We start from the raw sequence: 25,620 nt of genomic DNA, 5'->3' as shown, positions 1-25,620 counted from the left end.
TTGATAAAGGTCTCCAGTCCGGGGGCGTGAGGTTCAGGAGTCCTCCACGGCATATCTGAGAGAGCCGTGGCACGGACAAGATAGAGAGGAGGGCAGATAGAGCAGAGGGGGGCAAAGCAAGATGGCAAAATGGCATCGGATCTCCCAACACGCCCCCTTTTATGACTTCATTCAAAGAGGCGTGTTCTCCTTCCTGGAAGCTTGGGAGAACCACAGCTCTCTGGGAAGAAGAAAGCCAGACACCAGGAGAGCATCCGGTTCCTCCATGTTGAACCCGGGACATTGAGTTATCACAGATTGGTCTTCAGACAGAGCTATCAATTTTTCAATAGCTATCAAGTTACCAATGAGTGATGCATGTTTTGATTAATTTTTAACTAGACACAACTTTATATTTCCAGTAGCACAAGTTCCTGAAGTAATTTGTGTCCTCTCAGAGAGGTTTATCAAAGCTTAAGAGTAGGGAGATACATGTTGCAAGGTCATGTCAATCCACTTTCCAGCAGTTGTGTTGATTTTTGAACCTGCTTGTTTTGGTTTTTTTTCTCTTCTTTCTTTTCTGTTTTGCATTTGGGAGTGTACTTCACACTCCACTGTTCATGTTCACCTTTTCATCTGTAACACCTGAGTATTTAAACCAAAATACTTATAGTAAAGCTTCAGATCTGAGCCTAAACTACAGTAAAATATAGGACATCCTGCATTTTTTCTGATTATGAAGTCTTAGAGTAAATATGTCTTAATTAGTAAAACCAGATTGAATTTATTATAATGAAGTTAAACTGGCTTTTACGCACTAGTCTGAGTTATGTTCATTCCCTTCAGATTTAGTAATAAAAGGGCATATACAGGAAGGTTAAATGCTAGATATATCTCTACTGATTTGTCCTCAGAGGAGCTTGTGTTGTTTATAGGTAGCAAAATGGCAAGGGGGCTTGCCAAAATGAGAACTGTGAATGATGGTATATTCTAATATGTGTGTGATGTATTAGCTGTATTAGAACAGCTTATATTTGGTCTTAGAACTTTGTGATTAGGAAATTTTATCAGATAATTAAGAAGGGGCGAAATTGTATCTAATGCGTCAAAGAAATTGGTAACGGATGTGACACAAAGCAAACAGTTGTGGGTTATGGCAGTTACTTGAATGGGGCGGGGGGAAGCAGTGAAGTCCCATCAACAGGACATCAAGGCAAGTGTATAAGATTTTGGAATGACACCTGTCAGAGGTAGCGACTTGTATTTGAGGAAGAAGTGCTTAACAGTAACTCATAGTAAAGTTAGTTGGTAAAGTTAGTTAAGGTGGACTGTGAAAGGAATTATTAGAGAAATAACTCCTGTGTTAGAGAAAGGCAAACCTCTAATACCTAACTAGGAGACCATAAAGTGAAGACGAGATGAACAGATTAACCACGTAAGCTGTAGAAAAGCAACAGGACTTCATTTAAATTGAAAACTGCATTTAAAACATGTGGCCAAGGTGCAATTTCATTCTCTGTTTTTTGTTTCAAAACAAATGAAGGGTTATAAAGGGATGTGAATGTCTTTAACTACTCAGTATTCTTTCTTAGGGCTTGGCTTTGTAAAATTTGAAACAACTCAGGAATTTTGTTTAACTTTAGGTCTGCAAAGATACATGAGATTAGTTAAGCCTTGAAGCATTAAGACTTATTCTATGGGCACCTTGCAGATAGACACATTCTTACTGAGCAGTAGTGGTTTTTCTAGGAGAGTTTTCATTTTTAAGTCTTCTGTTTACTTTTACATGTGTCAGCGTTTCCTCAGTATCAGGAGTTACTTGAAAGAGGTGAATACAAATGCATTATGTTATTTGGTCATAATACTAATGTTAATAGTAATAATAAAAACGTACAAAGTTGACTACTTTGAACATATGTCAGTGCATTAATATTTAACCATTATAACATAATATAAATTTAAATAAGTGTACACAATATAGCTCTCTTATAAAAACAGTAGTTCAGATGGGGCCAACAGCACTCTTATCGACCGCTCAGTCAATTCTTGAAGTGTAAAAATGGGACTGAAGACTTTTTTTGCCCCCCAGTGGTTAGAAATTGGCACTTCAGAATTTCGCGTTATGCCATGTGCAAGAGAAATAGCATTTTTTAATCCATAGCTTGCATGCTCACATTCTGTAGGCTGTAGAGGGTGCTTACATTTTTTTCCTGTTGTTTTATTAATGACCTGAACATTTCCCATGGGTTTTGCTGTGCTTGGTAAGCTGACATATCAGCATAGGGAGTTTGTGTGACGCAGGTGGTAAGATACTCGAAAAGATAACACCAAAGATCTGTGGAATATAGAGTAGTCCTTTGGAAATGTCACTACGCATGTAGTCTCTATGACCACTGACTTTTAAAAACTGGTGACTTACTGATACGTGGATATTTTTTGGTAAGATTTAAGTTTTTCAGGAGAGGTATTTGTCTAGTTTAAAATTGAAATGCTGTCTTTCTCCTGCTCTATGGTTTTCCTCAAAACCCTTATACTTGTATTATTGAACCTTAGTCAATATTTAATTAGTGTAATTACTGAATATCAGGATGTGTTCCCTCTTAAGTGTTACGCCTCCTACTGTCTGAGGTTCCAAGATAGTGTGGAATGAAATCCACTGAAATACAGCATAGATGTACTGTTACAGGAGATGAATGCAGGGAAAATTTTTTTATTGGTTGTTGCACAGTATGGATGCTTGGAATAATGCTACAATAAGCTAGCAAGGAAATGAAAAGATGTATGAGGGAACAAAAATTGACGTCTATAAAAAAAAAAAATCTTTTTTTCTTCTTTACAAGGCAAATTTGTTCCTTATATCGTAATTCACAGAAAATAATCTTACACTTCAGCTAGCTGTGCCTGGTAAGAAAGCCTTGCTTTAGCATTATTCGTTGTCCCACACACCAGAGGTGGAAGGAGGACAGTGGAAATTCCTGATATTTTAGGATGTATTGTGTAAGTACTGTAAAGTGCTGGGGCCTACAAAAGTGCAACTGCACTGTCAAATTGTCCTTAATGATTATTGTGTTTCCAGATACTGTTTGGGAAGGGAAGAAAAGGGTTTAGGTATGAAAAGTTGGGATGTACCCAGAAAACTAAGGTAGCAGGATTCCCAAGTGTTTAGAGGAAATGCAGATTATTCAGGCTAACTCTCTCCATCATTCAGTAATGTAAATGCGTTGGAATAAAATTCAGATCAGGAAAAAATTGGAGATTAAATTTGAGTAGCTGAAATCTGGTATAGTAGAACTAAAAAAAAAAAAATTTAATCCATATAAAACAGTTGTTCTGAAAAGACTGAATTGCCTAGCAATTAGCAAATATTTCTGTACTGTAAAAATGCATCTCTTATTCCCTGATGTAAGATATAAAAAAACCTCCCTGAATTTATTATTATTCTCTTTCTAGTCAATTAATCTTTCATCTTTCAGATTTTAAAACGCTTTCATTCTTAAAACTGCCTTGTATGTTTCTGACTACTTGTAGCATCTTTCGTCAGAAGAAAACGACCACAGTTCTTGTTACAGCCAGTCAGATAGTCAGTATGGTTCTCCTCCAAAGGGTTGGTCAGAAGAGTTGGATGAACATGGTCAAACCTTATATACCAATGACTATACTAATGAAAAGGTACTTTTTCCTTCTTCTCATCACATGTTCTAAATCTTTTCCACTAAGTCATTGTTAGAAGTGCAGGTTTAATTTCTAGAAGTGGGAAGCATACCTCAGCTGTAGCTCCTTTTGTTGTTTAAATATGCACAAAACTTTAGCACCTGAACTGAGTTTTTTCATGTGTATGTTGTCTACTATTTAGAAAAAGTTTTCTTATTTCCTGTTGGGTATCAGATTATATAAATGAACATATTATGTATGATTTTTTTTAATTCCAGCCCTCCTCATCATCTTGGTTACACTTCAGGAATGAACTGCATACCAATATCATGGTTTTCTTACTGTCTCTTAAGTGCTGTTCTTGTCTAAACAGGCCTTCCAGTTAGGAAGGTTTCAAACTGAAAATATTACTTATTCATCAGTTTCATCCTCTACTTACTAGGGATTTTCAGTACTGCTTTCACATGTAGACAAAATTCTTAATTAAACTATAGCCATATCAGCAGATTTATGTTCTATTTTAATTAAATAATTGCTAATGACAATGTATGTGGATCTGGGCACATGATAAATTTCTCCCACATAGGATAAATTACTTTTTATTTCTTTATATTTGTAAAGCACTCAATTTTTCTAATTGTTCACTAAAGTTGCGTTTTGGGGTTTTTTTTAACTTGAAAAAGTGTTCATTGAAACAGTAGTTTGTTTATAGTTTTGGAGCACCACCTCCTCTCCACTTGATGTATACAGGTTTTTATTTTTAAATAATTGAGCTTTATGTCAGGTTTGGAATTTTATCCTGTTTAATCTATTTCTGCTAAAGACCTGTAGAGCACATACCTGTGTTTTGGCAAATATGCAACCTTTTTCTTTTTTTTTTTTTTAAATTTGCCTTGGGATTGATAGGAAACAGTGTTTCTTATCACAAATGGTTTACTGGAAGGCAATTTTATTAAACCTGTTTTACCCAAGAGCCTCACTGTGTTTCTTTGCGTATTTTTGCACAATCTGCTTGTAGACCTTTGCTCATGACAATTCTTTCTACATAAGTAGTCACAGTTGTCATTGTTTTACCTCTTTGATTGTGGGAGTTACTTATAGAAGTTAGAGAAATTACATTATCTTCTTCATGATTTATTTAGGAACTGCCTCTCATGTTCCTGGTGATGTTTAAAAATTGAGTCGTTCAACAAGTTAGCAATTGCTGGTTGAGCTTCTGGTAATTCTGTACTTTGTATAAAATTCTTACACAGATCTGATGCAAAGATTGTGCCTCAAAAAACTGATATCGTATGTTGATGAGTGAGATATGTTCAAAAATACCTGTTTATTACAATCTCTTGTGTGATATTGCAGGGCTGTTTTCTGAGGAGTTACAGGAGTTAAAAATATTGTGAACACACAGTTCAACTCGCTGGAAACTTGCTCTCATTGCTAACCAACCTTGTTAGCTGATGGGGGTTGTGCACTAGACACTGCTGAAGTGGATGGCATTTCATTAAAAATTAACTGTAAATCCCAAGTATCAGAGATTTACTATGTAACAACTGTCACTCTGATTACATTTCCTATCATTGCATTTCTTTCTACAGTGGATAAAACATGCAGATGAACAAGGTAGACCATACTACTACAGTGCTGATGGTTCGCGATCAGAATGGGAGTTACCTAAGGTGAGTGACCTAAAAAAGAAACTTTGGCAACTTGGGGCTCTCTTCTGCTCCTCAGTTCTGTGGGGCCTTTAATGGGAGTTGCTCACAATAAGAGGACTTACATATTGCGCTTGGTTATTTCTTGAGTTTTTGTGGAACTTCTGATGATGAAGAGAAAAAAATATATTCCAAGGACATGAAAAATGGGTGTATGTGCCTGTTCAGGTGTCAAAGAAGATCTTGCATCTGCTGAACTGAGTTTTTCAAGGCTGCAGGATAGTATGTGCGATTTTGTTGTGATAAAGAAACCTCTCTAGGAAAAAAGAAATTTTTTTGTTACTACCAAATGTTCCTGAGAAAAAAGTAGTCTATTTTAGTAACCTCCAAAATGCTTATACAGACAAGTGTTGAAAAGCAAAAGTTGCAGCAGCGTTTTGTGGTATCTTTGAGGATGACAGTTTCTACAGAAATGTGTTAGTAGTTCTGTAATGAAAACAGGAGTTGCTGGGGAAATGACAGCACTGGGGGCAGTTGGTAGTCTGAGGATGAACCCAGTACTATTTAATTCTCATTTTCACTTTGAAAAACCGTGGGACATTTGTCATAATAATGTAGTTGTATTGTCTTTCCTGCCATTAGGATGTTTCTTTACATAGTAAGGTGACCATAAAAATAAAGTTTCACACAGAATTGGGTGTGTAAATATACGAAAGAGGATGTTTTTCAATAATGGTTTTATCCGTCAAAAAATCAGTGTCCCAAGTCACCTCTGCTTAGAAAGGAGCAAGCTTAATACAGAGTGCTTTGTTAATATTTGTGAGAAAATACTTAACGTTGAAATTTGTGAAAGAGGCTAAATACTAGACTGTTTTGTTTGATCAGTAAAGAAGTTTGTGTCTCAGTCACTGAAGAGTTGAGTAAGCTTTGTGATTTCTCCTCTTGGTCTGATATGTTAGATAACTTAAATTTTCTAACATAAATAAACCTAGCAATATAATCTGAAACTTATTTTTTTAAAAAAGATTCTTAGATATATATTAGCTATTAGATTAATTAGAAGTCTGAAAATCTGCTAGACCAGGTGTTACCAGAAGCAGCTGTTAGTTCAGTATGTATAATTGAAGTTAATTTTGGGGAATAAGGTCTTGGATACTTCATTCTGTGAATTCTGCAATGCAGAAGGCTTTGGCTGTGAAGAAGTTGCTTTTCACTGAAATAGATTGGATTTAGATTTGAACTGAATAGCAAATTAAGATGGCTTTAATCCAACAACAACAAGCCACGAAGATAATCCAGAACTGTTACCTGAGTCGTGTTGGCATGAAGGGATGGGATCTGGTATTTGTGTGTTTAGTGTAGGATATTCTAGTGGTTCTAAACAAACATCTGAGCTCTGTTGTATTAATAGCCACCTACAGGGTGAAAGAGAGCTTTTGTTTCAGAGTTTGTGATCTGGTATGCTGTAGTTCTTGTTTATATGAAAATCATCACATTGCTGTTACAAACCGTCCTTGAAATTATTTTTCATGAGCCATTTGGGCAGAATGTACTCTTCAATTCCTTCTTGAAACACTAAATCTTGGGTGGCATCAAATATAAGGTTAACAGATGTAAATGCGCAATTGACTTTTGGATTCACGGCCCAAGAGCTTCTCTATTTCCAGAAATCCTTAGCTTTTAACTTTAAATGTTGTGGAATAGATTAAATATTTCAGCAAAAGATTTAGCTGTTTTTGTAACTGTTTATCTGAAGAACATACAGCAGAGATCTTACACTTGTAATTGAAGCGTAGTCTCTTGAAAATCTTACTGAAGCTGGTTCCAAAAGTGCCTAGGAACAAAAGATTTTGAAAGACAATGTAGACCTCAGAACGTCTTTGAAGAAAAATAATCTGTATTGAAAACTCTCATGAGTGATGAGGGAAAACTGTAGAAAGGCTTCAGCAGTGTAACTCTTGCTAAAATGAAAATTAAGTTACTGGGAAAAAACCACCTACTCTTGGTCAGTTTTTTCCTAGTGTATTTAGCTCAAATATTGCCTTCCAAAATTGGTTGTGAAGTAAAGTGATGGAACATCAGGGTCACGTAGTGCTGTTAAACCAGAAAAAGAAGATAATCCTTTTTTTTTAGATGTTTCTTAATAATCTGAACTTCTTTATAACTAAAAAAACATCTGGAGGTTTCTGAAAATTGCACGTTAGCTGAGTTAATCCTGTAACATTAAAAATCTTCACTGTTACAGCATTAACTGTAAATGTGAACATGCTCGGGAATAACAGCTCTTGTATTCTCGTATGTGTATTGAAAATTGTGAGGGTATGTGCTGGGGAGGGGGGCAGTTACAAACCAAATTACAGTCTCGTAGAAAGTCCTCCAGTCATGTCTATTGAAATAACATCTAGGAATACCTAGCAGGAACTGGTGATCCTCTGCCTGAGCTCTCTGATCCAAGAGTAGGCTTTGAAAGAAAAGGTGTGTACTACAAGCCTCTGGAGCGAACTCATAGTTTTGGTGTTAATATTTACAGATCGTGATATTGCAGTTACACTTTCTCTTCTCAGAACTCCCTGCAGCATTAGCTCCCCTCACTGTATCCACAGAGGAAGCATGAAGTGGAGGGGCTTCATTTTTGCAGTCTTAGTAGACCATCAGTCTGTTAATTCACACTCTGTGTCTTGCCAATGTTGAGTGTGAGCTCGGGGGCCGCAATCCTGATACAAATACTGATTTTCCTGCTGGAGACCTGAATGCTGTTAAACAGAGCACACCGTCAGAAAAGATTATAATAAAACACGATACAGGTAAGGTCAGGAAGATACCGTGCAATCAAATGGTGAAAGAAAATAAAGATGAGAACACGTAAATAGATTGTCTGACGGTAAATTTGCCTTGTTCTGAGCGAGCTACTTGATTTGACATAACATACCTTGTGTGTTGGCATTCATATCTACTCTGAGTCAATGCACGAAGCAGTATCATTAGCAATTGAATGATCTTCACATTCTTGTCATAAAATTTTGGGATTGCTTGGCAAAAGTTCAGACTCAGCTGATGTGAGGACCTAGATGATTTTTAAGGACAAAAGTGCAAGTGATACGACAAACCTGAGCAGTAAGGGAAGGCAATGTTGTTCCCCCCCCCTTTCTCTTTAATGTGCATATTTGTACTGAAGAGGTCTAGTCTGGTCTTCCTCATTTGTCCTGGTGTTTTGTGTTCCCACTTCACTCCCCTCCTCCAAAATAAAGATGAGACAGGACACGGAAGAGTGCCTGCAGGTTTTGCTTGGGCAGGCAGTAGGATGGATGGTAATCAGTGCTGTCTTGGAGCTCTCCTTCAAAGATCAGCAGTTTTAGTGATCCTGCAGGTTAGAACGTGAAGCAGTGGATATCCAGGGCAGCAAAGTGAACAAAGTGGGTGGTCACCCGCAAGTGTCTTTCAGTCTCTTGTACATTTGAGATAGATACACAGTGCTTTCATCGTTCTACGTAGGTTCTGTTCCTTCAGTGCAGCTGATGCCTTCAACTGCTGCCACCCAGGCATCCTGTGGCAGAGAATGAGGAGTCTTTTTTCCCTAGGGAAAGGAATGGAATTAAGTCCCTAAAATGGGGGAAAAAAAATATGTACGTTTAAGAAAAACGTTACTGATTTAGTTGTTAAGAAAAGCACAAACTGTAACATAGGTGTTATGTCTATTGCAGCACCAAAAAAGTTCATTTAAGGCCAATGACAGCAGTAACAATAAAGAGTGGTTTTGCTCTGAGGCAATACTGAAATTTTTTTAACCTTTAATTTCAGACAGGGATAATTTTGGGACAATTAGAAATAACATGGTAGGGTATATAAGGTGCTAAAGAGTAGTAGGATATCAGAGTATTTTTAAACGCTGCTATTTTGATTTCAAGAAGAGAGTAAAATGCTTATTTTGGGTCTTTGCTAACTTTTACTTTCTGTTGCTTCCCACTCTTTTCTCCCTTCACCTACCCAGTTCCTTTCATCTGGCTGAGGATGTTGTTAACACAACCCAAGAAGAATCTTTTGTCTGTTTCTTAAAGCTAACAGATCTGCATCATCTCCATAAGAATAGGGACAACTTCTACAAATAACTCAGATATTACATATATTTCAGCCACAATTAGACTAGGACAGAGCCTTCAGCCATGCCAAGTATCAGGTTAAAATTAAATATAAATCACTCGGCCCGTTGAGAGGGTTAGAAAATTTTATACCGAGGCAAAGAAAGCTTTTAAGTAGCTTGTGAAGGAATTGAACAAATTCAGCACTGAATGAACACAGCAGTGTGTGACCTAAATTTACACCACTGGTGTCCTTACCCCACACTAAGAGCTGTTACAACAAGAAGTCAGTGCTGCTTGGTGCATACAGCCAGCATATGAGCTAGTAGTGTGTATATTTGGAATTGTGTGCTACATTATCGAAAGCTTTAGAATTAAGAAAATAACATCACATCTAAAGAAGATGCTATTAAGTCACATAGTGTAGCAGAGATCATCTTACCAGGAAATGCGTAGTTTGGAATGGGTCAGTTTAATTGCAGTGTATGGCCCTTGTCTGAAGATTACACTAAGGCTTAGTCACAGAAAGTCTGCCTGGAGTTATGTGAAACTAAGGTTTTGTGTGAGGGAAGGAGAACCCAACGTGTCATTGTTGCCTCCACAACAGGCATTTACAGCTCTGCAGGTAGGAGTCCAGTGGTGTCAGTAAGTGAATCTGACCTGATACTGTTCTGCAAGGCTTTTTCAACTAAGGAGGTTGGGTGGAGGCACTCCAAAGAGTAGTGGGGGTGGTGTTATCTGACCTGACTAGGCTTCTAGTTCTCTCTGGCCAGTGGACTCTACCGGATCTAGAGGATGACTAGTTCAGCTGGAAAATGCATTCTGAAACAGTATCTGTGTCTCACTGTGATTGTCTTTGTAGATCACAGATCAATCCATTTATTTTTAAGGTGGAGGCTTCTCATGAGCCCAGAAATACATGAGCTTTTCCTTTTCCCCCACTTAGTTTGCTTTACTATTCTAATGAATAAAACAAAAAACAACAAAACCTCCCACATAAATATCTGAGCGAAAATGTTTACTTTGTGCCTCTATTGTGAGAAAATAGGGCAAAGATGTCAAATATTGCCTTTGAAGACTTGTCAGTTTACTAATGTTGTTTGTATCAGCAATGCAAATTATCTAAGCTGCTCAGATGCATATAGCTTGGTGTTTGAGTTGTTAGCAATGCTTTGTTAATGAGCTATGTATGCCGTTGCTTTGCTTTCTCCTCAAATATGTTTTGTAAAACCAGAATTTCATATTACTTTACAGGTCCTTTCTCCTTTGAGACTGGGTTATCTGTTAAGTAAATTAATCCCTGATGGCTCGTTATGCAATCAAAGGCATCTTTCAAATGTAGATCACCTGAAATTGGGCTTGTGCCCATATCCTAATGCTTAGCCTGGACTTAAATTCAAGATAAATTAATTTAAGTCTTTGGCTTTTTAAACTTTAATTCATCAAGTTACCCAAATGGAAGGTTCATGGAGGACTTCTGTAAGTAGAATTCACCAGCATCACTGAAGTGTAAATCTATTTCTGAAATAAATGGTTCTGTATCATAGCAAGAAATATGTTTCAGTTGCTCACTTAAATGCATTAGAACTGCTGCAGGGAACACTGTGACAACCCTCTGTGATTCAGGCATAGTTCTACTGAAAATTGTTTAGATTTTAGCTGTAATACAGACAGGCAATTTTGCTGCGTATTGCTTAGCTTGCTGCCATGGTTTGAGTTGTAGGTGCACCTGCAGAGTGGATATTTCCATAACAAGAAAGTAAGCTGGTGTTAGATTCCTTGCAGCATGAATGATGGTATAGCTTTTGATTTACCAAGGGGACAAACTGAGAGTTGCTAAAACCTCACCGTTTTAAGGAGGCAGTTGTCATGTGATGTAAATGTGCTGAACCAAATACACAGCCCAGTGCAATCTCAGAAGTGGATTTCTGCAGTGACAATGAATACATTTGTGTCTGTATGTGAACTATCAAATTTTATTTTCAGTACTGCAAGATCCATTAACTTGGGAGTATTTTACTGCTCTTGTGCATCTTGAAATAATTTAATGAAGCACTGAAGTTGTTTGCCTTCTAAGCATCTATTGACTCATTGGAGCATTAATTCTGTTCATGGTGAAATACAAAGCTAACAAAAGCATAGTGCCTGCCATGGCAGTATTACTGCTGGTTCTTTATTTGGGCAATAAATGTAACTGTATTATGCAGTTTTGCTTAAATTTATAATTTATGTTATTTAAGTTGAACTTTGCAATGCTTCATTGTGATGTGTAAGTATAGGTTATTCTGCCTTTGAAGAACTGAGGCTCTGGGCTTGCAGCAGAAATTAATAGCAAATCAGTAGAATTCAGTGTGCTTGCAAAGGTTATTGCTTTAGCCTTTTTAAATAACATGGGCACTTTACTTTCCTTTGTTACTTCTGACCCAGTGGATTCTAGTCCTTTACGTGACTTGGCAAATGCTGCTTTATGTTTCTTTCTATGTGTAGGTTTTAGTCTTCTGACCCTGAATAGAAAAAATGAGAATTCTAGTGATTTAAAAACCCCACGCATTGATGTTGTCTTTTTATTTTCAGTATTAAACTTTGAAATGTTTTTAGAACTCTTTATAGTGCTACATCAGTGTTGGTGGTGATGATTTAAAATGGCACTGCTACTAATTATAACTATGTTGCAGTGCTCAGATCTAATTAAATGCTGGGTCCTTCTCATGACCTTCGTACTCAGCCTGTACTTCTTTGGATGCTCTTGAGTTGGTAGAAAACCTCTGTTACGATAAATCCATTTTCTCCTTGGCTATTACAGATTTACCGAGTCTTTATTTCTTGCTAAATATTTCTTTTCTGTGCTTGTGTACATTCCATATCAGCAAATACTTTTATAAGTAATTTGATGTGATGATTCTGAAAAATCAAGTCCTCACTCTCATGTCTCCTCTCCTAGGCATCCCTAATGTTTGGGTCAAAGAGAACCTTACCCAGGCAATCACAGCTCTCGGTGTAAATACCTCGGTGCAGAATGGTAGAGTTTTTCTGCTCTTACACAAGAGCTGGGCAGGTGGTATAGTACTGTCAGTGCAATATGAAGAGTGAGTGTTTAGATCTCCTATGTATTCTAGTTCCTTGGTGATTCTCAATATGCTGATTCTTTACAAAACAAGCAGTAAGCTTTTGCACAAGAAATCAAACGTCTGTCTGCCAATGGAGAGTATTAACCCAACAGAGAGGACTACAGCAGAAAGGACAGTTCTGAAGACTAAATGCAAAATAAAGACTATTTTCACACCCTTGGGTGACATCAGGAATCTGAAAGTTTGAGCTGCTAATGTGTATAAGTGGTATGTCCAAGTCTTGTTTGCGTGAATTAGATTCTACTTACAGTTTGATTATTTTTTTTTTAATTTTTCTTCTCCAGTATAATGCTTCACCACAGCAGCAGAGAGATATAATAAAGAGCAGGAGTCTGGACAGGAGGCTACAAGAACCAATAGTGTTAACAAAATGGAGGCACAGCACAATTGTGTTGGATACCAACGATAAGGTAGGAGCATGCTGGAATACCAGCTGTTCCTGATGTGTGAAGTATTTAATCTAACAGAAATGAGTATGCATAAATTTCTGAAATCTTTATTTTTATATTCTGTGTATCACTGTGTATAACGTTGAGCGAACCTAACAGCTGTTTGATAACTTTACCACTGTTACTTTGTGAGTAGTAGCTCTTTCCTTGTTATCCGTGAAGTATTTTAACTAGTGTTAGTTCAGGGCTTGGCATATACAGCCATTTTACTTATATAATTGTGTATCTCCCAATTCAGTTTAGGCTATAGAGAGTAATTAGCTTTTGAATTCAAGAATATGAGTGAGGTTCTCATGTGAGGTATAGTGATATTTCATGCCTGCATGTTGAATTGTAGGAAACACCAAATATGAATACGCTTGAAAGATTGCAGGTGCATAATTGAAATATTAGTAGAGTTGAAATAAAAGTTGCACTTAAGCAAAAAATATGCCTTAAATGTAAATAGTAGTATTATATAATGGATTTATCCCTCTTAATGACTGTTCCTTTGATCTCCGCTGTAATATCTCAGGAAGGAGGTTACAGCAGGGTTGTAATATTGTTCTTGAAGGACAGGGGACAGTACTCAGAGTGCTGAAACGCTTGGCTTTGATCCCACCCAGAGCAGAGCTGGGTGTGTAGTCTGAAAAGAGCTGTGGGTCAGTAACAATAAATCTGTTTTCTGCCCATTCTTAGGGTGTGCTCTTGATACTCGATGTTTTGGGTTGTACAGTAACAGATGTTGCTTAGGCCATCAAGGATACAGAACCTTTCCCTTGCTCTGTTCCTCTGCCTGTCTTTCTCCAGTTTGATTTTTGTCCCAGTCATTTCTGTTTGTGCTGGAACATTCTGCCGATGGGTGAGGAGAGTTGATATGAGCTCAGTGGGGAGGAACTGAAAAGGGTGTTTGTAGGGTTTATAGGGAAACTTGCTGGTTTCTGTAACTTTGCAGCAGTCCCTCCTGAGATTCATGGAAACTGAAATACTTTGTAGCGCTGAAATCTTAGCACAGACTACTCAGAATGAGATACCAGGAAATGGCGTTGTAAGCTCCCGTTTTCTAAAGATAAGGGAAAAATGAAATGAATGTAGATTTGGGAGTATGGAGACAAGCCTGTAAGTGGGTCTGTGTAATCACAGATGTCAAAGACAAATCAGCAAAACACTGTAATTGTGAAGAAAATGGATCTACTACTGCCCAGAATGTTACCTTGCTTCACCTGATTCCAGCACATTTTAATGGATTCCTTGTTGAAATGGAGTATAAGAGGGCGGGTTGTCATCAGTTGCTTTAGTTCCTCAGAATATGATTTTATTGAATTTGATCTTAAGCTTTTGAGCTGTCAGTTTAGGATATATCATACGTGGTGCTGAGGAGGCACCGTGCTTGGCTGGAGACTTTGCACCTGTACGCATTAGTTTAGCTCAAGCCATTCTGAGGTCCCTCTGCTGCTCCTTTCCCCTCCCTACACCTGCTTACACATCCTTCTGTACCGAGTGTGTTGCGGCACTGCATGAGACACAGCCTAGATGGAGTCCTGATAAATCAAAGTTGAGTGGACATTTCTAGCCTCATGTGCAGTTTACGCTTCATGAGTATGAACAGTTCTTTTGGAGACAGCTTAAAGTTTTGGCCTCACCTTTAAAGGAAGAATTATCTTTTTATTTTTTGTCATAAGATTTAGTTCCGTTTTGAAATGGCCTTTATGTAGTGCTGCACTGAATGAAGAAGCTCTTGTTAAACAGTGAGGAGCTGTTTACTTTTCTTCAAGACCCAAGACTAGTGAAGCAAGCGTGAAAGTGCACAAATGTCGATATAGTTCAGATAAAGCACAATGTGAATGCTTTGAGAAAATTAAAAATATGCAGTAGAGCAATAAACCAATGTTTTGTGGAAGGATGAAATTCATTTAGAGCGATGATGCACCCATTTTATTACCACTGGCAGGCACACTGTTACATTCTGCTTTAAATTAGCCTGTGGGAAGGGAGTAGTTCATGTCCATAAATACAGGATTTCTTGTTCCAGAGTTGCCTTGTGTATGAAACCTATCTCAAATTCAGAATGAAATAGAGAGAAAAACAACAGATATTTGTCTGGATAGGCACATCAACCCCAAGTTAGCTTTTTAGCTGACTCCTAGGAAAGCTATTTTATTTTCATTTTTGTTATTTGTTTTTCCTGGAAAACCAGCATAACTTGATTATATGAAAACAGGCCAGTCAAAAGAGTGCTTGAAATATGTTGGCATTAGAGTATGGGATGCCATGGCTGATGAGGTTTTGATGATATGAAATGTACTTGTTAACCGTTTATTGGCTGTGGCATATACCTGTATATCGCCATCAGCTAAAAAATTTGTTAAGCAGAGGGGGAAAATACCTTCCTAGGAGCGTAATGTTGATTTCATTACTTGTCCCTACAGATGTCTGAAAATACAGAAAACGGAGGCTGTTCTTAAGTGTTGCTAATGTTCTCTATTATGCTACTAAAAGAACTAGCAGACCACTTCTGTAGGTAGATGTACAAGTGAATGTTAATGCTTTGGTATGCCGAGGTTATGTAATACTGGAAAACCAAACTGAATTTGGGAGAGCTACAAAGGGAAATAAGAGAAAGGTAGAGAAATTAATTAACAGTAACAGAGAGCAAGTGACGTTTTTCTTCTGTTTGAAATTCTTCACCAGAATTTCAAGCAGTGTATTTGTGCAAAGCAATCATTACTTCAGAGGAAACACACTTTTGGTCTGTAGTTAACATCTAGCTTTAAACAAAAGCCTGAATATCCAGAAAGTTTCAGTGCTCGATCATAAGGAAATTAATGATAAAAACTTAGAAAAATTAGTAGACTTAGAAAAATTAGTAGAGCTGGTATATGCTTTTCTACATGTATAACAATTTATTGTACTAGCTCTGTATTTACTAAGCATACAGAGGCATAATCTGTTCTTTAAAATCTTGGAATTTATTATATGGTGCCCTTTAATAAGTTAGCGTTATAAACATGCTTCGTAATTTAATAGCAATTCATACGACAAATCTGACCCTTAATAAGGATGAAAGCTTTGCTTTAAGCTGATACAGTATGTATTAACATTTTTTATATGGACCTCTGCTAATTAACTCAGTTTGAGTGTTGTCTGTAAATCTTGTAAGAATGCTGTTTAGTAATCTGGTTTAGAATATGACTACCTGAGAATATCATGAATGCTTAAAAAAAAAGTACCTTTTTGGTAAGTGTGTATAAAGAGAGAGATTACCTTTAGGGTTAAAAAATTGAAAAGAGTTATATGGGAGATAATAACTTGTGTTGCCTATTTGACTTTTATAGGAATCATCAACTGCTTCTAAGGCCAGTTTTCCTGAAAATGAGTCCTCACCTTCTTCACCAAAGCATCAAACCACAGTCAGTATGCAAAGTGTTTAAATAGATATGTAGATGTGGTAGAAACTGGGCTATTCATGATTAGAGAATTGAGGGTAAGCCTGCTTGTTATTGAGAAAATCATGGGATAAAACTATTTGAAGGCTTTATATTTTAAAAGAAATGCATTGCATCCAACTGTGCTTTCAGGCAAAATGTAAGTGTCTTTGCTTTAAATAGAGTTTGGTGATGGGAGATTAAGTTAAAATCCAGTGTGGAATAAAGTTATGTCAACTTATGTAGAACTCAGTCTACTTCCTCCAAGAATCATGTTGTCTTACTTTGCAAAACAGAATCTCTCACTGTCAGTAGTCAATAATAGTTTGTAGTATATGAAACCTTTTTCAGTTTCCTTGAACGCACATAGAGGACCTGGCATAAATAAACTATGTCTTTTTGATTTAGTAGAATAACTACAGGGAGCAAAACTGAAGCTTGTTAAACTCATTATGAATGTTTAACAGATTTTTTTCTTAAGCATATGTTTTAAATGTGATAATTGCTTTTTAGACAGTGGGAAATAACTTTTAAAAATGAAGATTTTATCTTTCTTTTTAATTTTGGAATTCTACTACAGGAGCATTGAAATAATGAGCCTTGATTAATTTTAGCAGCCCTTTAGCTCAGGACTTTAAAGGCATTTCTCCTGTTTCATTCTTACTCTTCACACAAAGGAATGATTCACTGGCTTATTCAAGCTAATCCATTCTTACAACTCTTCAAACAGTTTCCACAATAAAATAAACATTGTTTATTGAGCAAGCATGGCTAATAGCTGTACACACAAGCAATTATTGCTGCATGTATTCTAATTTCTTCAAATATGACTCAGACCTTGAATTACAAAATTGTGTTTTGTAGAAAACTCACTGCTGCTTGAGATAATAGAAAACAATAATCTGTACTTTAGCTGTCCCCTAGCATTTAAATAGGACAAAGAAAGCTGGTGAATTTTTGTCTATTTTGATCCTTAACTTGCTTTACACTTATTTTTTCCCCAATTACATTAATTTTTCCATTAGTACCCCCTTGCATTGCTGCTAAGTAGGGCATTATGATACTTTTTCTCAATAATTCTTCTTTGGTGTATTCACACCAGTTCTACCATAAGTAATGTGTTAAAACCATAATTTATGTGAGAAAGTGGGCGCGGGTTGCTCTGTCAGTGCGGAAGATGGTAACAGGCAGTTTCACTTAATGAAGCCAAAGGTTTGTCGGAAGGTGCAATTCATAGGACTGTTAGTGGTGCTCTGCATGGATCACAACTAAAGTGATACAAAGAATGGGCTTTTTCTGAGGGGGTTAGAGTAATTCAACAAAAAATTTCTTTGTGATACTGCATTTTGTAGTTACAGTCCACTTAAATTTGAGATTTAGATGAGAATGCTGAAGAGGATATATACTCTGTTTTCATTGGATCTAGAACTGAGGACATTTTTGCAATGGTGAAACTAATTTGAATGCTTCCCTAGTTGATTGTTTCAACTAATAGCTTAGTTCTTGAATCGGGAACTGTTACAAGCTATTACTGAAAAGGAATTGGTTAAAAAAATAATTTAATGTTCCTTTAGTGCTGTTCACTGACAGGACAAGGCTGGGTTGATAGGAGATAATGATAGAATTTGTTACCTCATCTTGAGAGTCACAAATGACATAAGTCGATAATTTTCCTTTTATCCTAGAGTATTTTTAAAACATTCCCTTATATTTTATTATTTTTGCATAGAAACTAGAAATATTCACTCCATAGGTTTGAAACTTGCAAACAGCCTTCTCGTTCGGTGGTGTTCTTTTGCCCCTGTTCACTGACTGTCTTCAAAGTAGTGCAGAGGCATACCAATATAAATGATTTTTCATCAACAAGACATAACCAAGTAGTTTACAATTCTAATATTTTGCTTTGGGATAGGAAAAAATAGGACATCAAAGAAATGTTTTACTCATGTGTTTTTGAAATGAATATGTTAACGTTTTTATGCATTTCAGCTATGTTTTGTTTAAAATATGCAATTAGGTTAAAATAACCCGGAAGAATTTTGTCGGAGAGTTTAGGCTGTTTGTTTGTCAACCATCTCCTTTTTCAGGAAAGGACACAAACAAACGTGCTATTACACAAGTCATTGCGAAGTTACATTTAAAATTTCCACTGTCTAGTTCCATGAATGCTGTTGTTGAGCTTGTCCAAAGGAACTAGGCCTCAAAGAAGGAAAGCTTTTTACCCTCTGAACGGTGATGAGTACTTCAGAGGAATTTTGATTTTGCTGATCTCTACATATTTAAATACACTTAAGACAGTTGCTTGAAGTTACAACATGGGCAAAGATGGCTCGTTACCAGAAATTGAATTATTTGGAGGAGTTGAATTCAGTGCTGTTATGGCAATACAAGCAGATTTTCTCTTATATTTCTTATTTCTTATTGTCTTATTTCTATACTCTCTCTTACAGGGTCAAGAGAAGTATGGGTTATTGAATGTGACAAAAATTACAGAACATGGGAAGAAAGTTCGGTAAGTCTTGGGCTTCTTGAAGTACATATGCATAAAGGTTTGTGTAAGGTGTCTGAGTTTTATATTGGGACAACATACCAGGTTTTACAATTGGATACTTTTTGTCTGAATTTGCCTTAGAGATTTTCCTGTAGGACACAGTATTTCCTAATACCAAAGTATGTGTTTCTCCCAGTGAGCTAAAGATCATGGACTTCAGAGAGCCAGAGGCTCGTATATGCCAGGGTTCCACACAGGGCAGTGATTTTGTGAAGGTGTACAGAGGAGAGACAGCTTTTTAAAATGGGACCGATTTATTTATTTAACAGAAAAGCTGTATAGGTTATATCCTGTCTTGTTCCTTAGAATTGGTGTGAGAGGGGCTTACAGGCTTTAACTTCATCTCCTTAAATTTCCAAGGAGTGTACGTGTCTCGTGCTCTCTAATTCTTCCTTCACTCTGCTTGGGAAGGGCTTGAAGCAGAATGTGTTGCCCAGTGTTGGTCTCTCTGTAGACAATGCGTGACCTAATTTCTAACTTTCTTGCAGACATTCACATAACTTGATGATACATTATGATTTGTAGTGCTGCCTACCTTACACTTCTGGTGTTTTGCAAAGAGTCAAGTGTTACGTACTGTGTATGTGTGGCATGTACTCAGATTTAATTTAGATTTACTTTTTATGGTTTTGCTTCTAATTTATTTTATGTTTTAGGTCTAATACTGTGTTATATCTAGTTCAGTGTTTCCCAGACTTTTGATATGTGAAGCATGCTTTTCCTGAGGATTAAATAGTCAGTCAACATCCAGCTCATATTCTAGAGCCACCCTGACCTAGTCCAGTGCAGCCAGGCAGTATATCTAACCCACGGTTTGGTTCCTCAGAACTGCTCCTAAGAACTTGGTAGGAAGGGGTGGACAGTGGCTTACAGAATTTGCTACTGGTACAGCAGTATACTCTAACCATTTAAGTTGTACCTGTTGGAATCATTGGTCTGCATTACTGTGCTGTTGTACAGAAAGATGCAACATGCCCATCCTGTCACTTTGAGAGCTGTTGAATAATAATTCATGTTTGGGCAAGGGGAATAGACTGTGAGGGCTTGTCAAGACTTCTGTGTTTTTTAACCTCAGGAGGACAGGTACTCAGGCATAAAAGCAAATAGTCAAACAGCTGAAACAACTCATTCATTCTTTTTCTGCTTTTTAAAGTGTGTAGCAAATATTTTATTGCCATTGTAAGTGAGGTTATTACATGAGCATCCCAGTTAGATGTGATCAATCGATTTCAAAATTATGCTTTGGCATAATCTACTAAGTACACAGTAAATTGAGCATTCCAGATTAGCCCCTTTGAAATGATAATTGTATGGTGTTTCTTCTGGTGAACTGCTTCCTCTATTAATTAGCTTTGTTTGATTTAGGCTTTGATGGTCAGGCTGAGACTGTTAACGTACATTCCCTTCTACAAATAGGATAGCAATTAAGATTTACTGATGGCACTAATGACAATATATATGGTTAAGTATATTAACAAACAGGTCAGCTGAGCAACAATGATTGACTGTTTAAGTATCTGCTTTCAAAGACAATTTATCTCATGTTTGTTTACAAATCTTTACAGAAAGAATTGGATGTCATCATGGGCAGTGTTACAAGGGTCATCGCTGCTGTTCACTAAAACCCAAGGAAGTGGAACTGGCTGGGTAAGCTCAGAAACAAACCCCACCCTCATTTAAGAGTTAGTCACATAAAGCACAATAAATTAAAAACCTCTTATTTGTAGGGCTTAAATACTGGTAGGCATGCATAATTTGGAAAAAATATCTTTAAGTTAACAGGAAAATAGTTCAATGTAACATTTATAATGTAGAATGAGAAGAAAACCAGTTGTACTTTTGTAGATTTCAGAAACTTTTAAGTGAGAAACAGATAAAGAGGCATTCAGGTGCCCTACAGGCTTGAATTTTTTATTCTAGGCCAAAAATTCTTGTGTTTTTTACAAATCTGTTTGTCTAAACAGTTTGTTTGTGTTACCATTCTTGGGTATTTTTTTCAAAAACTCCAGGTAATTTTGAATGTCATAAATGTAATAAAGAAAATAGTCTGACACTTGGCTTATTGCGTTGGATGATTTGAATAATGAAGTATTGTTGTCTCATCATTTAGTCTTTGCCTTGTTGAATTCCATATTTTTTTTTTATGTCTGCGTAGTGCACAGTAAGTATTTATATCTGTTTTGATGACTGACGAAGACCTAAAGAGAAACATCACACTGATGATTACTCAGTTTTATATCACCTGTAGTTTAATAGCACTATAATTAAATTGGCTGTATTAATCCTGCATTCCTACATTAATAAGAATAGAAAGGGTTCTTTATGGCTTTGCTTACCTGCTTTTGGAGGTCTGACTTGAAACTGTGTGGATCTCCTGTAATAACTAAAGAGAGGTCAGATTCAGTGTTTGTTATTCCAGTGTATTATCATGCAAATTCCAGCAAAATTGCATCTCACAGATACATGCTATCTTGCTGTGCTTTGCTGATCTTTCTCCTGCTGTGCTTCTTTTTGGGTAGGGAATTGGTATTGAAAATTCTTTTCTAGAGCATTGAGTTCATTTCAGAACTGTAAACATAATTTTTTTACCCTTCTGTTGCTGGAGAACAGATAGTCGAAAAAAAATGGGCAAGGATCAATAATATTTGGGATAGGAGAGAATGGAAGGAGCAAAGTTGGGCAAGCAGAAGGAAAAGAGAAGTAAAGGAAAAAATAAAGATATGAGATAAGGTTAATTACACTGTGTGGTAGGAAGTGGAATCAGTGACTTCTGCAATTTACTTTTATAGCTAAGGATCCAAAAAGTACTAGAGTTTCTTAGGTATAAATATGCATATTTGGAAAGGAAAACATTTCACCTAACTAATCATGTTCCAAAAACTCAAATTGCAGCTACTAATACGTAGTCCAAATGTAGCTGTTGATCAAAAAACCATTAACTTTATGTTGTTATAATTAAAACACACAGTGCTAAACTAAGATACTGTTTATGAATGTATGACACTGTTAGGAATATGTGTGCCCAAATGAAATCTCCATAAAAGATAATCATGCTTAGGTATACTAGTGTAAATTGAGTTATACCTCCCAAATACAGTCATTTGCTGGGGGAAAAAAAAGGATAAATTTAAGTGGAGTGAAAATATCACAGTCACAATGTTCCTGTGTGACGCTGTCAGGTATGTATGCTGTAAAGTAGTGGAGTAGGGTCAGCAAAATAAATATCAACAGTATGCACAGAGTAAAGTGAAGCTGGAAGTATTAAGGGAAAATATCTTTCAAGGCTTTTGTATATCTGCAGATTCACAGCTGGCTTTGTAAATACGTAATTAATATTCAGCACACGCTCCTTTTGCTCTCTGCGTAGGAACTGGTTTTGTGTATGTTATGAATTCTACCTTGCCTCTCAAATTTTGATCTGTGTCAGTATTTTAATTTGATGGAGTTGAATCGAATAGCTTGAGACATGATAAGAATTACATTTCTTCATCTTATGAGAAGTATTTGTTCAGCATTCATCTAATGATTGATACAACCATTATTTGTGTGTGTGTGTGCATTGTTTTGTGATTTCATCACTTTTCTTCCTTTTTCTCATCAAGTCATTTTGCCAAGGGGGCTCAATTCCTGAGCTCTTGCTCTCGCTGCTTTCTTCTTGGAAAAATGCTCTCAGTCGTCGACCTGCTGTCACCTATGTAAACTCTGATCGAGTTTCAGCTATCACTGTATGTGTTCTTGTTGCATGCCTCTTGTCACTGTAAGGCTGTTTGGCACTAATATAGAAAGTAAATTTGAATTTTTCCAAGCTTTAAGTTTTGTCACTTCATATGACACCTTGTATAGCTTGTTTGCTGTTTTCTGAAAGTCATCCAAGGTGCAAATTAACACAAGTGTATTGCAATAATCCTGTAGTTTTTCTAGTGGAACAAAGTAGAGTATCTGGTTTCAGTGCCAGAATTACAATCCTGTATTTGCCTACTAGTGAAACCAGTAGTACCTTGACTAATAAACAGCATGTTACAGTTGATTTATTTTAACAGATATTTTATATATAATTCTTCCTAACACAACTAACATAGGATTTTTGTAAGGTGCCTATGATGCCTTTGATACAATGATGTATATGTTTGTTAATTCTAGCTATAATTGGAATACTCAAAAGTACGTATGTTGTGCATAAAGAGCTGAAAGGAAAAGCACTCAAGGATATTCTGGCTATATGTCATACAGAAAGCTGATATAAATTTGTAGGACTCTTTATATATAATTTAGTCACCTGTAGTTGGTCATGTTCTGAAGTGTAGATGCTAAGCAAGTGTTGCTTATCAGAAACTGATAAAATGTTGGTAATTGATACAGTACCTTGTTGCTCAAGGTGAGTGAGGAGGGCTTTAGGTAATGATATTAGTGTTAGAAGAAACAAACAGGCCTGACGGGTTGTATACTTGTTTTTTAGTACCATTGTCTCAGCACTCTTATCAGAATCAATCTGAAGCTTTCACGGAAAAAAAAGTCATATACTAAAGACATTAAAAGCAACGTTTCAATAATTTGCCTTCTTGAGGATTTAAGTGTTGGTGATATTTAAAACTATTTTGGTACCTTGGCTTGTACTTCCTGGAATGGAGAGTGCACTATATGTTTTGAGCTTAGTTAAGATTCCTGAGACTTCTAGAACTGTTTTGATGTATCTTAATGGTTGCTTTGGTTGGGTGGTGTTTTTTCCCCCCTATAGTGGGGAATAACTGTAGGTTTATTCAGTTAACCTTGTGCTAAAATTGATACAACTGCCTTTTCTTTGTCTGTCAAATTCTTTGCTATGTATGTGGAAGACTGGAACAGACAATTTGTAGATGGTTTGGTATCCTTTAAAATGCTAGTTTCAATAAGGAAATCTGGAAATTTAAAATAATATGTTTTTTCACAGAAATTTAAATTTTCAGCTGTTGAAAGATGGTGTCTCTCAACTTTTTGGTGTGAATGAATTACAGCAATTACCAAATTTTTGCAGTGTGGCTTCATAAAACACAGCAAATGGTAACTGCTTAGAAGGATTTATCTGTCAGCCTTCTGTAACAGGCGCATGTTCTCAGTGTCAGGTACAGTAGTGGAAACCCCAAAATGGGTAAACTTCTCAAACGTGAAGGAAATCAATGGTCTTTAGGCTTCAGCTGGGCAAACTGTTTAACTGTGATTAAGGCCAAGGATGTTATTACGTACATTACTACAGTTAATCAGTGTTGCACAGCTAATTATACGAGAGCTCAGATGATGGTCATGAAAACAATTTGGAATGCAAGTACTTCCATCAAGGTCTGGTTTCAAAAACTTCCATCATTTTATTATGACAATGAAGAATGTTGTTATTTTTCTTTTTTCCTTTTTTTTTTGTTTTGGTTGAAGCTGTAAGTTCTGAAGCTCCACTCCCAGCCACAAAGGAGCATTTATCTCTTCAACCTTATTTCTCCAGTCCATCTGTGTATGAGGAGGACTTGGAATCAAAACGTTTACCCAACTCTTAATTAGAAACAGAGTTATGAGAATGAGAGGTGTCATTTGTACATCCAGCATCTTCCCATAAGTAACATCCATTTCTTTATACAAAGATGTCTGGAATATATCAACAATACCGACTGCTTGGCTTTGCCTGTGGAGGATTCCAGGACTTGGAGAAAACTCTTGAAAAGGCCTTCTATTTATTGATGTCAGCACACATCTTCAAGGTGGTCCTTAAGCTACAAAACATCTACTATGTTTAAAGCAAAAAAAAAAAAACAAACCCCAAAACCAAACAAAAAAACCCCAAACCCCACCCAACTCAAAACAAAAAAACCACAACACCCCCCCTCCTCCAAAACACAGCAGACCAACAAGTAAAAAAACCAAACCCTAACAAAAAACAAAAAAACCCCTAAAACCAAAAGAACCCTATTCTTTCCAAAAAGTAGAAGTTACCTCTGCCATGTAACTAGCATAAGTGCATCCCATGACTATGCTTTTTTCCTAGAAAAAGCTCAGAAGAAACTCCGGGACAGCTGGCAGCACCATGTATAGATCTCTCCCCGCTTTTTCTGTCTCACACTGCTGTCCTTTCCAAACTTCCATGCAGCTCAAAACAGAAATCCAGTAAGAATAAGGGTGTCTGCTCAGTAAGAATATGTAGTATATTGGTGTATCAGAGGAGCTTTGTAGAGAGGCTGGATTATTTGCATGGCTTTCCCCATCCTTGGATCTCACACAGCAGTTTGGGCAGTGCTTGTATGAAGGGCTGGGGAAGACTACTTCTTTCCCCCTCCAAGAAGTTTAGCTCCTAGTTTTTGGTTTGTTCTGTGCTGCTCTGAAATGGTGAAGGGAGTCAGGCCAAAAGGATGGGCAGAGTGCGGAGGTGTTTGAGGTACCACTGTGATCTGTCAGGTGGGGAGTCAGCAGGCTAGTGTATGGGGAGGGTGTTCCTTTCGGTCAGAACAGCAGTGACTGTTAAGTTTTTTGTTGTTTCTTGATTTCACCTGTAGCTATAATCTTCTATGTTTCTCTGTCATCTGGATGGTGTTTTTAATGAATCCCCTCTACAAATTCCCACCCCTCTCCACTCCCCGAAAGACTGGCGTAGGCTGTCAGTCAGTGTGTGGCTGGGCACTTTGGTTGTGTGAGAAGCAGTTGTGTGAACCTCTCTTAGACAGCTGCTGCATAGCCGCCCACAACTGCAAGGGACATTGTGGTGCAGAGGTTGTTC

General features: G+C 36.9%; 1 protein-coding gene across 1 annotated transcript in view; it reads left to right on the top strand.

Annotated features, from left to right (window-relative positions):
- Window positions 1-3,507: 3,507 nt before the first annotated feature.
- Window positions 3,508-25,620, top strand: part of ARHGAP12 (Rho GTPase activating protein 12) — a gene marked incomplete at its 5' end in the record, with an annotated part of 35,539 nt that continues 13,426 nt past the window's right edge. Inside the window, 7 exons of the mRNA XM_010145285.1 lie at window positions 3,508-3,648; window positions 5,223-5,303; window positions 12,768-12,893; window positions 16,247-16,321; window positions 18,787-18,848; window positions 20,453-20,534; window positions 22,490-22,612. Coding sequence (XP_010143587.1) covers window positions 3,508-3,648; window positions 5,223-5,303; window positions 12,768-12,893; window positions 16,247-16,321; window positions 18,787-18,848; window positions 20,453-20,534; window positions 22,490-22,612 — 690 coding nt within the window. The remainder of the gene's footprint in view (window positions 3,649-5,222; window positions 5,304-12,767; window positions 12,894-16,246; window positions 16,322-18,786; window positions 18,849-20,452; window positions 20,535-22,489; window positions 22,613-25,620) is intronic.

Source organism: Buceros rhinoceros, unplaced genomic scaffold (assembly GCF_000710305.1).
Source record: "Buceros rhinoceros silvestris isolate BGI_N320 unplaced genomic scaffold, ASM71030v1 scaffold4311, whole genome shotgun sequence".
Classification (NCBI taxonomy): Eukaryota; Metazoa; Chordata; class Aves; order Bucerotiformes; family Bucerotidae; genus Buceros; species Buceros rhinoceros.
Note: the sequence above shows the minus strand (reverse complement) of the source record. Positions and strands in the feature narration are given on the sequence as shown.